Raw genomic sequence first — 14197 nt, 5'->3', positions numbered from 1 at the left:
CCGCCCCCCCCCCCCCCCCAGCACAGGCATTGCGCCCAGCTAGCAGAGCTGGCCGCCCGGCGGGAATTTTTTACTCACCAGGTCCTGCAGCGTGTAGCTCATCAGTTTCTTCTGCAGGGCTTCTACCAGAGCCATCTCAACAGACTCAGTCTCGTACTGGGCCTGACAGTTGGAGCAGAACCACTGAGGCAAGACAGACCCATCCTGAGGAGAGGAAAACACAGTTTATATCATTTAGATTTCTTCTGGAATTGAAATACAATTTAATAAAGCAGCTTCAAACAGGAGGGATATTAGTGTTGTTATCATCAGGTGCTACTCTTCTTTTGCTCAGCTCTTACCTGTGCCACAGATGGGTCCTTGCAGAGGTCGAGGTCACGACAGAAATTGCACTGGTGGCAGATGACTTCCGGTAGGATGTAGGAGTTACAGGGGTCACGGAACTGGGCGTCCTCCGAAAACTCTCCAACGTCCACGAGACGCAGGAGGTCTCTCTTGAGCTTGTTCACCTGGTTCACTATGTTGGCGTCCAGTGAAAGGACCTGAGGGGGGAAAAGACAGTGAGAAATCTGCATCAGTTGCAAATCCTGCAAAATCAGCGTGGCAAAGTGTGACAAAGGGAAAAATCATGACTACATACAACACCAGCCCCTGACGTGTACTACCAGTCATGTGGCATTTAGGTGTATACCTGGCAAACATATTTAATAAACTCCAGTGCTGGGTTGTTGAGTGGCAGGTGGGATCCAGGCAGGACGGGGAACATCTCTGAGGGCTGGGTCACACTCCTGGTGCCCGTCACCTTCTTCTGGATTTTTTGAGTGATGGTGAAAAAGTTCTGTGTCAGCTCACTTGACACATATTCCTGGGAGAAGGAGATCATTCCTGTGCCAGAGTTAAAAAAAAAAAAAAAACACACCTGAGAGGAAATCTATCTAAATATGATTAAAAACTCCCCATTAATGATTCAAGTGTAACAGACACTAGTCTGTAGTGACTCTAATGTGAGTAATGTGACGTTCCTGAGAGACACAAGTTAAGTCTTTAGTAACTAAAGCGGCTTCCCAAACAGCATCTTACCAGGAAGAGCACTCAAGTCTCCCACTGCCTGCTGGGAAGCCTGGCTGCCTCCACGTCTCTTGACTGGTGTTGCTCCAGGAGCGTTACGTCTCAGCTCCTCTTTCATGCTGTGGTAGACTGCTGCAATGTAGGCTGGGGTGGAAGAGATGTGTGCGTAAGAGTTGGCAGAGAGAAAAGCAAATAAAAAGCACATAAGCTGTTTTGTGTAGATTATTTTTTTACCTGAGACAATCATGAGGAAGTATTTCTGACAGGAGGCAGTTTGGGGTAGATACTGCATGATGTTCCAGTTGCTCTCAATCAGCTCCTCCACCTCATCCGTCTCTCCATCACCATCCTCTTCCTCAACGTCGGCCTCATCCTCATCCTCATCTTCGCTGCCATCCTCATCGCCGTCACCTCGTCTGTTTTTCTTCTGTTTGGTTCCTTCCTAAAAATGCCCATATGGGGGGGGTTGGGGGTGGGTCTCAGTATTCAGCTTGATAAACTTTAATTAAAGCAAATAAACAGTAAGGCAGAAGTTTCAGTGTGAGGTACCTCTCCATACAAGAGGCTGGAGGGCAGTTTGCCCTTCACACCACCGTAGTTGGCGGGGTCCATCCACAGCAGGAACTCCCAGCATCGGGAGAAGGACAAGGACAAAGAGTGGAAGATTTCTCTGGAGTGGATGCTTGAAGAAGAGAAGTTAGGGAGGAGATTTGTCAGGTATTGGATCAACTTAGAATATGATAGAGAGAATGAAAAGATTTTTTTTTTTTTTTTTTTCAAATCTCTTTTGGATCTTAATATTAAGAATGTAATATGTAAGTAATGGCTACTGTGCTTTCAAGCGGAAATGTTCAGAAATATTGACCAACAACTGAACTGTTAAATGTATTGTTGTTTGTTCGAAGACCAGAAAAACATTTGGAGGTAGCCACAATAATAATGCAAAACCCAGAGATATTTCACTTCTGTATTACAGTATTGGTTTTATTCTTTTATACATTGTATCATAACTTAACTATTTTGTTTTTCTCCTGTGAGTATAATGGGCAGTGCACCTCTTTTAAGTTTTCTTAATAGGAACCACAACACATTCTCTGGCAAACATCAAACTGGTCAAATGGATGATTAGTACTGAAGACAGAAACAACCCCTTTTTTATTGGCTCAGCTGTTACCTTACTGAGCAGTCTGTTAATACATAGTTCTTTAAAAATTGAATGCAGGTACTGCATTTAACAATTTTTAAATCAGTGTATCTACATATGCATAGATTTATGTCAAATAATAAATTAGAGCTTGGGGAATGAATAAATGTAGAGATTTAGTGATAATATCCCTTTACAATGCAAGGTCTTGCAGAGACGTGGGTGCAGAGAGTGAATGTCTGACCTGTTGGTGATGTATTCTACGTAGCCGATGGCATTATCTATCCTCCGTTTTTTCGTACACAGGATGATCCTGTTGAAGTTTCCATACACCACAGTTGAGCCAAGACGTTTGAACTCTGCAACCAACCTGACAGCAAAGTGAGGGAACGATTAATGGAGGGACAGGACACTGTAAGTGTAACTGTAAGTTATGCATTTAACAGAAGGTCTGGATAAATCAGTGCAAGAAAAAAAGATGAGAGCAAACCAGACATTAATAATACACTGAACACAAAAGATGGACCAAAAATGTCCAATTGTTTTCATCACTATATTTAATTGCAACAACTAATTTTATTAAAGCGCTTTGTTGAGTGCAGGGACACAGCTGATTTCCAAAAAAGCTTGAGCATGTCACCAAATGATGGGAACAGAGCTACCTTGAGATTATTGTACAAAAAAAAATAAACCAGAGAGATTTAACCATTGTTTCAAAAACAAAGACTAAATACATGACTAAATAAATGACAGATGGTTGCTGTAGTGTGGAGAATGATGTTGAACTCACTGTAGAAACACCTTCTTCATCATGTTGTGCAGGGTGCGGTGCAGTGCGGGGTCATAGAGCAGAGAGCTCGGTGAGCGCAGCCAGCGGTAGAAGTGCATCACCTGGTTGTCTGCATACACATTGTGGTACTGAGTGATCTCCCTGACCCATCCAACCACCATGCTCTTCAAGATCCTGCTCATACACCACAGAGGAAACAGTAAGATGAGCAAACAATGAGGAACATAATTAAAAACACACCGCCAATTTAGGTCATTATGTGTAGGTGTAGGGTTAAAACAGCCATGTACATCAGATGTTCACACACCTGAAGGTGTTGGAGCAGAGAGCTGTCTCATCGTAGCTAGCGAGAGCGGTCGCGCCCTGGTTTCCTGACATCATGTCCTCCAACGAGGCCTGCTGGATCACATCAAAACTGACGCCCAGACTGGCTCCGCCCTCCATGTCATTGACATGCTGTGACTGGAGGATGGTGTTCACCGCCAGGCTCTGCAGGTCCATCTCCACACACACTGAAGGAAGGAGGATAATCCATAAACGTAGAGAAAGACAATTCAAAAACGACTTGCTCTATGATCTTTTGCTTTTTCCTGTGCGAGTTCCTGGTGTTCATGTACCTGTGGAATAGCATCCTTGAGCGTTGATCTCCACAGAGCTCCTGTCATCACTTTCCATGACCAGGCGGCTGTCATCAGCCTCTTTTCCTCCGAGGTCGGGTCTGGCCGTGGGTGAAAGCCACAGCAGGTGGTTGTGTTTCCGTAGATGTCTTGCCAGGAACAAGTCTGAACCAAAGATGGACACATCCTGAGGCAAGTTCCCCACAGGTAAGTGGTAATACCTGAAGGCGAGAGACATTATGTGAGTATTAAAAGCTCACATTTCATGCAACAAAATGCTGTCAATAAACTAACTAGTGACTGAAAATACACTTTGGCAGAAGCTGCAGCTACAAAAAGAGCATGTTAAGACAGACCTCTGACTAAAACTAAAAATTAAATAAAAAATAAAAAAGGATTCACAGAGAGTATGTAGTTTGTACCTGGCCATGTCAAAAGCCTGCGACAGGCAGCTGTCCAGGTTGAGGTAGTGGCGGATCATGCGCCGGGCACCGTGGCGTTGCCAATCCAGCACGTTATAGCTGATCTCATCAGCCACATGTACTGGAACGACCGGGAACTCCGCAAGCACCGGCATCCCTGCCGCCAATCGTCGCAACTCCCAGTTTGACTGCACAGCGATGAGGGTGGGCCCACGACGCTCCTCCTGTAAACAGCGGCAGACACAGCAGACGCTCGACAGTTTAGTCACATGAAAATAATTAGTAATGTCCCTGCATTTAATGTATTACAGGACGACAAAGTATTAAATAGGAACAGTGTATTTGACCTTGTAGTTTAGCAGTATGCGCTGCAGTGCACGGTAGATAGCCTTCACGTCGTTTTCAGCTCGGACCTCAAAGTTGTGTTTCTCTGGAGGCAGAAGCTCCTCTGTAGTCTTCTCTAGGAGGGCAGTGCGTTCAGCTGTGTAAAGGTTACTCAGGTTGGGCATCTGGTTGCTTCGAACCTCAGAAAAAAATAAAAAAGATAATTTAATGACAGACCTTAAGTGTTATTCTCTATAAACTGGGGAGGAATGTATTTTGATAATGGTGTTGAGAGGGAGAGTGAAATAACAACAGTACAGTAAGATTTGTGTTGTGAAATGAGAACACAAAGGCAGTGGAAGAAATAAAGAGTCGTGTTATTCTTACTGTGTCCAGGACAAAGATGCTGGCTTTACGCTGAGAGGGGATGAACAGGCCAAACAGAGCCTTGTGGCCCTGGCGGTGATGATACAAATACATGTGGCGAACACTCCCTGAGGAGAAAGCAAACGTAACAATAACATAACAATTATATAAAACTCGTAACATAGAACAAAATCCATGGTCCTGCCCAGGGGATCACAAAATCCTACTATGTAACACTGCGCTGTTCCACCAGAAAACTTAATCAAATAGTCCAACATTTATTTAGGTCTCTGTAAATATGTGTTTCCACATGAGGGCGTCCAATCACAGATGTTTCATTTGAGAAGCTAAAAAACACCTCTAGATGGGCTGGCATGAAGCTGTGGCATCCAATTACAGCACTTAGAATAACATTTAGCTGAAAATAAAAAATCTGACCATGACAAATAATATAAAAATATGTCTATGGGTTAGAGGTAAAGAAAATGGTAAAAAAAAACAAAAAACAAAAGAAAAACTAAACTAAACTATAATCCCATTCGGATCCATTTTGACATCAATTCCAGACGACCAGTGTGTGAGACAGGGCTTACCGGGCTCCAAGTAGCTGAACTGGGCCAGAGACCTCATCTCCAAATGCTCCAGGTCGAAAGTGTCAGCCTCCCTGCCGGCCAGATCCCTCACAACATATTTATTGACCATACACACACATCCAAGCTGCACCAGAGCACGAAACAGCAAGGGGACCTGAAAGAGTGACAATCACAGTAACACTGCATCATTTATGCACTATTAGATAAACCCACTTCACATACGCATTATAAGTTATACTGGAGGTGTATATATATATATATATATGTATATATGATACCTGTGTTTCATAGACTCCTTCAATATCTGGTGCAGAGAGGTCTGCGTTGATCTCATTGATGTGCTCCTGGTACATGTCTTCTGGTACACAGTACTCATAAAGGTAGTACACAATGTTGGAGCGAGGCAGCATGCGGTTCACCTGAAGCCAAATGATTTAATGTTAAAATTTACAAGGTTCATTTATTATGACAGCACATACTTTCAAACTTTCAAAATCTATAGTCACTGCATTTTCTTTTTGCGTGCCTTTTTGTATGTGGCTCCCTCCTCTTGTTTTGGCACTTTCTGATTGACGTAGAAGACACGGGGGATGTTGAGCTTCATGCAGTGGAGGTCATTCCCAATCACAGCCCACAACTTGTACAGACCGGGGTGACTAGTCTCTGCAATCTGTGAGGAAGGTAGCAGGATATCACATCAGATAAGACTAGAATTCAGTGTCTAATATTCAACCATTTTCTATGGATCATATCAATTATTTCTTAAAGGACTAGAAGGTGGCGACAATAATATTCCACCTGCACAATTTGCCATGGCATGTCCAGGATGCTACGCGCTGTTCTGCGAAGGAAGCTTCCCAGGCCGGTGGTGGGGCCACCTCTGATCACTCCTCCACCTACAGGCTGAGCTTCCCCATCCAGCAGCCTCCTCCTCTTCTTTCTCTCCTTCCTCTGCCTCAGCTGCAGCTCCCACTTTTTCTTATGGTAGCGCAGCCACACAAGACGCTCCTCCTGTATGCAGACACAGTGGTTAAAATAAGATCCAATGTAAATGTAATATTTCTCGGGGAATGGTGGAACCAACGAGGGCTGAGTAGGAACCAGTACCCCGTGACACAACAGTCAAGACTCTGTGGTTCTTGCTGTTTTCCTACCCGTGTCTTTCCCATAGGTGGGGGCGGTCCCAGGATCTCTCTCCAGGACTGCGTGAGCTCCACATCCTGAGACTCCACCTGGCTGTCCTCTCCCTGAGAAGTCCGCTTCCGCTTGGTGCTTATGAGGATGGCCGGCTGCAGAGGTTTGGCCGGCATCCCAAAGTCCTCTATATCTGCGGCTTGGCCTGCTTGAAGAGGCTGATGGGCAACCTGAGAGAGAAGAGGTCATTTAGCGAAGTGTATAACGGGGTGTCAGAGTGGGTTAAAGAGCCTGACCTTCCACCAGAGGAAAGTCAGCTATATCACAGAATAGGTTAAAAAAAAAAAAAAAATCTCTAAACTACACAATAAATCCACAGACGGGAGCAGAGGAAACTTTCTGTGCTGACAGCTTGACAGGATATTTTGCTGTGAGGTGAACTTACCTGTCTCTTTCCCTCACTGGTGAACAGCTCACTAATTTTCTTTTGCTTGTAAATGTCATTTTTCTCCAGGAGTTTCTTGTGAAGCCAGTCGGGATGCCTCACTCTGGGTACTGGGTTCTTCACCTAATGATGAAATGAACCAACTAAAATTCAACTTCAAATAAATTTTGGAAATACTGAGACACACTAAATGCACTTTTTTTTTTTTTTTGTACCTGTTGCAGAGCTGCAGGGATGGTGATGATTTTCTGGATGGCACTACCCAACCTCTCTATGTAATAACTCCAGTCAAGTATCTGGAAAGGCCCACAACACAAACTGTAATGTCAGATGGAGCACACGAGCAAATTCACACAGGAAACCAAAGGCTTGTATCTGAGTGCATATGTTTCTAAAAAAGAACAAATAAAAACAAAACTCACAGAGCGGATGTCCAAGTCATGCAGGCTGGGCATCTTCAACCACTTACGAAGGAAATGTTTCTTGACACTGGGCTCTGCCTGGAAGATGGCCAGAGGAATGGCTCTGATGGAGAGAAACACAAATCAATCAGTGTCACACTAAAGGCTTTTACTTCTGGTAATATTACAAAGTGCTTCTTCTCAACAAACATTTAACATTGGGAAAACAATTCTAAGATCACTTTATTTGGTCCAGCTAACACCACAAAATCTATGCTCAGCATGCTGTGTTATGTTTGCTTTTGTTTATGGGGCGACCTGCTGAGGACGTCCCACATGGAGACCACACCAGCCACACACACCTCTGATCTGCCTCACCTTGAACCTGCACACACTGCTGTCTTTGATACACAAGGCTGAATGTGGACTCCCATAATGACTATAGGATTATTAAATGTTTACGTCTTAAGTAATATCCAATAGTATATGTATGTTTGTTTTCAGAGCTGTTGCCCCACCTTTCTGTGACAGGTGAACCCTCTGGTTTTCGGGAGATGACGTAGCGACAGCTCAGACCAGCATCTTTCACCATCTGGTCTCCCAGAAACTCAGCAAGTCTCTTCGCTGTGCTGATAGAAGTGGACTTCTGCTCTCCGTAGTCCTCCAGCTTTCTGGACATTGACCGATTCTCTGAAATCAGGTCAAACAGCTCCGCATCTGGCATGTTGGCAGCCTGGAAAACCAGTGAAATAAAGCTTTTTCTTTTTTTTTTCCTTTGTGAAGATGACAAGAACAGGAATCAACATTTTGACTGAGCTTTCTCCGCAAACACTACTGTGTTTTAACAAATTTGATAGGCGGCTGGTTAATCCAAGTTACTCAAAACACATCTGAAAGCATGATGTAAATATCTTGTAATACTAGAATGCCGTTTCATAACCTCCGTTCACAGATCTTTACCTTGCTGTATAGAACGTCCAGCCAGTAGTCGGCCACTTTGGCCACAGAGGCGTAGACCTCATCCAGAGTGGTACCTTTGAGGAAAGCCTCAAACACTGATGACTGGAAAATCTTAATGAGCTGGAGCTCTCCTCTTCTCTTCACTTCAAAACCCTTCAGCTCAGCAAGAGATCCATCTTCATTAAACACAGCGTACCTAAAACAAAGAGAGTTTTTTTTTAATAGTTTAATATGTTCCTAACCAGGAAGCTGATTCCCTAAATTTCTAAACAAATCATCCACTGGCCACAGGACTTATATGTTACATTTCCACTATTGTCATACCTTTTCTTCAGCTTCTTCCCTTCCTCTTTAGAGGCAGGGAGGATCATCGCCAGATACGGGCCGTCCACCTCGAAGAAGATGCTGTTCTCTGACCTGGTGGTGTAAGTGAGGGACGCGGGGTCGACGAGCTCGTGGTACTGGTCGTTGGTGAATCCCTCCTTCACCATGATGTTCAGCATGGCCCCTGGGTAGGAGATGGTCACCTTGGGCTTCTTCTCGTGACTCGTCTTCACCACAAAGTTCTCAGGAAAGGTGTTGGGGAGGACACACCAGATACCATCAGTGTCCAACTCAAGAGGCCTCCTGAGTCACAGAGAAGCAGAGGTGAAAAACGCATTTTTTTAGATTACGTGTTAGGAATTTCCTTGATTTCTTCTCCATGGCAACTTTACTGCATTTCAAGAGGCAACAATTAAAAATAAGACATAAAAACCATGCTGTCAGAGCTAGATTCATTCCTACATATTGACAGGAATCTGCTCATAAAACGTTGTTGAACAAATCAGTGGATCCATTCCTGTTTCTTTTGTGCTGACCTTGCACTCTCGCTGCCCTCGCTCTGACTGAGAAAATAATTATCAAATTATCAAATCACTCACCCTATTTGTTCGATAAGCTCTCTGGCCTGAGTGATGATGTTGGCTCCAGTGTAGCACACAATGCCAGCCATCTCCATGGAGTACCAGCGCGCCCTGATGGAAACACAAAGACGGAACCGACAACATCAGGTGCACAGTATAAGATGATATCGTATCATTTTATAAAACGACTAAAAAAAAAATCTCCTGAGGAAAACTGCACAGTAATTGACTCTTACCCTTTCCTCATGACGTAGCCATAGAAAGAGTTGAGAATACACTTGTGAGCCAGCTGAAGAGACTCGTACAGGATCTCCATGTTCTTGCAGCGCTTCGCCTCAGCGGCGTCTCCGCTGTCCTGAGCTGAGGACAGCTTCTTCTTCCACACCTTAACCAAAGGAGCATGAAAATAACTGCATTTAACAGGCAAGACAAGACAAGTTCAAGTGAAATGTGTTTAAAAATGAGTGAACTTGTGTGTGTGAACTGCAAATTGTGTGGGGATGATTATTATTGTCATTGCTAATGATACCAAAATGTACCTTGTGGAGTCCTTTGAATTCGTATCGCCGATCTCTGAAAGCTCTCACAGTGTCGACATAGAAGGAGTTTTCTCTCTGACAGATGGTGGTGACTCGTTCCTCCAGCCTGGTGACGTGTGTCTTCTTATAGGCTTTCTTACAGTAGTCTGTGACAAGGAACAGATAAATCAACTTTTGGTTCCCAGTACATTTGACCACTTATAATCATAACTAAAACCAAAGGAGCCAGACCGGCTCAGCGGAATTACTGAAAACCTTTATAAAAGGCTGGAAAAAAATTAAGTACCTGCCAAACGTTTCTTCTCATGTTTGGCCTGCTCCTCTCTGTTGAGGTTGTGGAAGGCCCGAGGCGGTCCGTTTGGGAACAGCGGCGGGAACTTCTCAGACTCGAGTTGTTGCTGGATACGGTGAAACTCACTGCGACTGGCGGGCACTGCAGATAGAGACAACAGATCACTTCATTACGTGTTATAAAGCTAGATAAGCCTTTAATATGACATTATGTTAACATTTAATTTCTTGGATAAAAATACTAATCCGAAGAGGTTATGAGGTGCTACTGTCTTAAGTCAACAACTTTCACAAATTGAACGAGTGTGATTAAAGTGAACGATGTTTTTAGAATTTTGTTCACATTTACAGAAAATAAAAACTCACAGCTATTTGGTCAGCAATTACAGTTTTGTGTCTTCTTGGATGCATCCATACCCACAGCAACACACAATAAACATATTAACTCACTGATTTCCCCTCTCCATTGCCAGGTCATCCTCCTCTGGCAGGTGGCTCCAGGCTTGTTAAAGTCACAGGCAGCACAAGTGGCTTCATCAACCATTGCAGATGGCTTTAAAAACAGAAAATAAAGTATTGAGTTTCATGCTTTACTATAACTTTTGCTCACTTTCATGTCTTTTGTTTTCTTTTTACCTGCAGGCGGTTGGTAAGAATGATGTTGGGGTACATCGCCCCAACGTCCAGATGGTAGATGAGGGGGCATTCGATCCTGTTTGGAACCTCCTTCAGGGAAGTCAGCTTCTTCTTTATCTCATCGCAGACCTGAGAAAACACCAGGCATGTTTTATATCTTCAAGCTGAGAATGCTGAGAACAGTTGGCACGACTTTTGAAAGGCACGACTTCACCAAAGGAAACAATGACAAATCAAACCTCATTAAAGTTTGTGACTTGCTCCAAGGGGATTTTCTCCTCTTCCTCAATGGCGTGGCGCATCGTCCTCTCTACTCTTTGCAGCAGGAAGTCGAATGCAGCTGGGTTCTGTCAACAGATCAGATGGAACCGTCACATTAAAAACATCACAGGAGTATGAAAGTATAACGTACAACTGTGACTGACTGTACCATTTTGAAACGGCAGGGGATGTCACTGCGAAACACTCCAGACTCCAGCGCCTCCACGTGGCCGCCCACATAGGTCTCAGAGTCCATGACGTGGCCGTCGTCTGTCAGTTTGTTGAAGACCTGCTCCTGCTTGTTGGGGAAGACGATGTTGGCGTGGAAGGCCTGCACCATGAGCAAGGCCTCACACAGAGTCCCCGAACCTTTACGCAGCACCTGGTAACAGATGGACATACAGATGAGTAACTATCAAGATGCATGTTACTTTTCAGCATCTATTACAACAAACACAATAGACAAACCTCATCAGGCTCCATTGGGATGATGGTACACAGAGCGAAGATGAAGGGATGAACATATTTCATGTACAGGTAATACGTGGCCACAGCATCTGACACAGAGTAGGTTGCTAAAGTCTGACAGAAAGGTAGAAAAAGAAAAAAAGTCAATGAAATTGCAGCCACAATTCAAAACAATTTGCCTCCTTACTTCCAGAGCTGTAAAAACTGATGTCTATTTCTGTACCTGTGGCTCCTCTGTTGCCATACGGCACATCTCCTCTGGGTCCAGCTCCACTGGGTCGTAGCCCAATTTAGCTTTCGCTGCTGCCTTCAGATTATGACTTCCCACCGGCAGGTAGCTGTCTCTTTTTACCCACCTGCCACAGGAGAAACAGGTTGAAAGATGATTGAAATGAATAAACCTAAAGTTAGCCCTAAGGTGTATGTTTACATACACCATAATGATGTCATCATAACAGTGTCTGAGATGTGCAGACCTTAAACAGTCCATGTGGATGGCCTGACTGGACTTGTACTCGCCCTGGCTATCCTTCTGGAAACCAATCTCCCTGTGCATGCTCAGACCATGAAGGGCAGCCCGAGTCTCAACAAAAGGCCTTGAGGAAACAAAGCAGGAGAGGTGAAAGGTAAATATCGTAGAATATGAGTAATGCATGTGATCGTTTGATAGAAACAGCAAGACAACAGCTCACCAATCAAAGAAGTCTCCATTGTAAGTCACAAAGATGTTTGGCTTGGTTTCTTGAACGTGGTCAAACCACCTCTGAATGAGGGCCGCCTGCAGCCAAAGTCACGTTACCACATGTTATTGCACTGATGCAAAAATGGAGCATCACATTTCTAGGAATTAAATCATTTTCAAGTGCTTTAACATTTATTTACACTGTAGTATATTTACTATTATGCAGCTACACACCTCATCATCCTCATTGAAGACAGTGAAAGGCCCCTCGTACTCAGGTTTGGGAGTGAACTCAAAGTCCTCAATGTTCTCTGAGACGATCTCTCTGTTTGTGATTAGAAACCCCTTTAAAAAGAAAGGTAGGAAATGTAAGTAACAGTATTAACAGAAAATAAATAACATGAACTTTTAAAGTAAATAAAACTCACCTGTCCGTCTATCATGTAGGAGATCATCATAATCTGGTCTGTCTCTGCGTCTGGGAATTTCAGTGGAAGTTTGGTGGTCTCAATGTCAAAAGCCAAAACAACAGGGTCCTAAAAGAACATGAAACAATGTTTTATGGAAACTGTCACAGGTGAAGCCTTCAAGATAATTCTGACTAAATGACAGCTAAAGAACAAAATCCTCATACTGGTCGCTCCACAAGATCATCTCTCCGTACGATCTCTGGTGGGTAAGCGCTGCCTCTGTATCGAACATTGTACCAGTGAGCCTGACACATAAAGACAATAAAAGATAAGAACAGCCAGCACATGCATCTTAGAGGATTTCTTAAACACAGGAGTAACAGAAATCTGTCTTTACCACATGGATCTTCAGGTCGATGGACACTCGCACATGATAGGGCACGTCATACTCTCTCATGTCCACTATGTTGTCTAACTGGTCTGAAATACTCTTTGACATCCCGTCTTCATCTGCAGAGGTCACGTTGCCACCCGATAAGGCGCTGAAAAACCAACACAGGTATCCACAGATCAATATAAAAGTGGAAATAACTGAGTAAAGATGATAAAAAAAAGGTAATGTGATTGGTGGTTTGGTGATACCTTGATAACATTGAAGTGTAGGCATCATTGGACTGCTCCCTCTCTCTGTTTTTGCGTACTGCTGGGGCGATCTCACGCTTTACTTTGACAAGGTCGTCCACGGTGTTGAACGACAGCTTGATGTAGCTTCTCTTCAGTCCGACTAAATGGTTTGGCTGGGGAGAGCAGGACAAAACGTCAGCATCACTAATGGTCAATACTTTCCTATTCTGTAGTGCAAATTAACCCTGCAACTAATTATTATTTTCCATTAAACACTGTTAAAAGGACACTAAAAACAAAACTCTCACCAGGTCTAGATCCTCTTTTGGGAGAATTTCAAGCTTCGCCATCTTTCCTTGGAACTTCTTAGACAGGTATGAGATGACTTCTCTTTCACAGTTCTGGAAATACAGTTGTCTTCAGGGAAGGAGTTTGAGAACATGTTTACATGGCATGAGAACAAAATGACAGGCGGTAACTAACCTTTTTAGTGGCTATGTAAAAATATGGCTTGAAGGGGAGAGCCACCTGCAGACAGATTAAATATTAGGAGGAATATGTTAGCACAGTGGAAAAGGCGAGAGATTTGTTGCACATTTTTCATAATTATAATAACTGGACCCAGCTTGTAAAGCTGGTAACCAGTTTGAATAAGCTTCCTCACTGTCTCACAGCCCTGGGCTTTTTTTTCTCAAACACACCTTAAACCTATTTCCATCCTCCTGAATGAAATAAAAGTCCACAGCACTGATCATCCTCTTGTCTTCATCCAGGATCTCTGTCTACAAATATAAAAAAAACAGTATCATAGTTAGTGTCACTTCTCCTCCACTAGCACTTCCAAAAGGCCTGACGTTACACTGTGTGGACCTACAGGGTGCATGTTGATCAGCCAGCCCGTTTTCTCCCCCGGCTCCTTCATCCTGTCGAAGCCGAAGCGGGTGTCCATCTCGTCGGTGAACTGGCTGCGTTCCAGCCGCTTGAGAGCCGACATCGCGGATCCATCGTCCCTGGTTCAAACACACATGGTTCCTCTCTGTCATCCACTAACCTGCTTAAAAAGCGTTATCTGCTCTATTATGTATATGTCTAGACTCTAGAGTAAATGAAAGCAAGT

At 43.8% G+C, this 14197-nt stretch overlaps 1 protein-coding gene across 1 annotated transcript in view; it reads right to left on the bottom strand.

Moving 5' to 3' along the window:
- The window catches only part of pole (DNA polymerase epsilon, catalytic subunit), a 20770-nt gene extending 6696 nt beyond the window's left edge, over window positions 1-14074 (bottom strand). The window contains exons 1-45 of the mRNA XM_022752439.1: window positions 13955-14074; window positions 13782-13862; window positions 13564-13608; window positions 13389-13481; window positions 13099-13253; window positions 12854-12998; window positions 12681-12761; window positions 12475-12582; window positions 12281-12391; window positions 12057-12142; window positions 11841-11960; window positions 11588-11720; window positions 11365-11478; window positions 11066-11278; window positions 10875-10982; window positions 10636-10764; window positions 10450-10552; window positions 9995-10141; window positions 9709-9854; window positions 9406-9554; window positions 9188-9280; window positions 8589-8891; window positions 8265-8460; window positions 7823-8037; window positions 7326-7428; window positions 7119-7199; window positions 6904-7026; window positions 6479-6688; window positions 6123-6335; window positions 5851-5994; window positions 5603-5743; window positions 5325-5478; window positions 4753-4859; window positions 4389-4565; window positions 4042-4265; window positions 3620-3840; window positions 3310-3514; window positions 3003-3176; window positions 2457-2582; window positions 1618-1750; window positions 1303-1510; window positions 1081-1212; window positions 692-885; window positions 342-542; window positions 79-204 (exon numbers count right to left, since the gene is read on the bottom strand). Coding sequence (XP_022608160.1) covers window positions 79-204; window positions 342-542; window positions 692-885; window positions 1081-1212; window positions 1303-1510; window positions 1618-1750; window positions 2457-2582; window positions 3003-3176; window positions 3310-3514; window positions 3620-3840; window positions 4042-4265; window positions 4389-4565; window positions 4753-4859; window positions 5325-5478; window positions 5603-5743; window positions 5851-5994; window positions 6123-6335; window positions 6479-6688; window positions 6904-7026; window positions 7119-7199; window positions 7326-7428; window positions 7823-8037; window positions 8265-8460; window positions 8589-8891; window positions 9188-9280; window positions 9406-9554; window positions 9709-9854; window positions 9995-10141; window positions 10450-10552; window positions 10636-10764; window positions 10875-10982; window positions 11066-11278; window positions 11365-11478; window positions 11588-11720; window positions 11841-11960; window positions 12057-12142; window positions 12281-12391; window positions 12475-12582; window positions 12681-12761; window positions 12854-12998; window positions 13099-13253; window positions 13389-13481; window positions 13564-13608; window positions 13782-13862; window positions 13955-14074 — 6591 coding nt within the window. The remainder of the gene's footprint in view (window positions 1-78; window positions 205-341; window positions 543-691; window positions 886-1080; window positions 1213-1302; window positions 1511-1617; window positions 1751-2456; window positions 2583-3002; window positions 3177-3309; window positions 3515-3619; window positions 3841-4041; window positions 4266-4388; window positions 4566-4752; window positions 4860-5324; window positions 5479-5602; window positions 5744-5850; window positions 5995-6122; window positions 6336-6478; window positions 6689-6903; window positions 7027-7118; window positions 7200-7325; window positions 7429-7822; window positions 8038-8264; window positions 8461-8588; window positions 8892-9187; window positions 9281-9405; window positions 9555-9708; window positions 9855-9994; window positions 10142-10449; window positions 10553-10635; window positions 10765-10874; window positions 10983-11065; window positions 11279-11364; window positions 11479-11587; window positions 11721-11840; window positions 11961-12056; window positions 12143-12280; window positions 12392-12474; window positions 12583-12680; window positions 12762-12853; window positions 12999-13098; window positions 13254-13388; window positions 13482-13563; window positions 13609-13781; window positions 13863-13954) is intronic.
- Between the last annotated feature and the right edge of the window lie 123 nt (window positions 14075-14197).

The sequence above is a fragment of the Seriola dumerili genome, unplaced genomic scaffold (genome assembly GCF_002260705.1).
Source record: "Seriola dumerili isolate Sdu_G_001 unplaced genomic scaffold, Sdu_1.0 BDQW01000017.1, whole genome shotgun sequence".
Lineage (NCBI taxonomy): Eukaryota > Metazoa > Chordata > Actinopteri > Carangiformes > Carangidae > Seriola > Seriola dumerili.
This window is presented reverse-complemented; position numbering and strand designations above follow the sequence as displayed.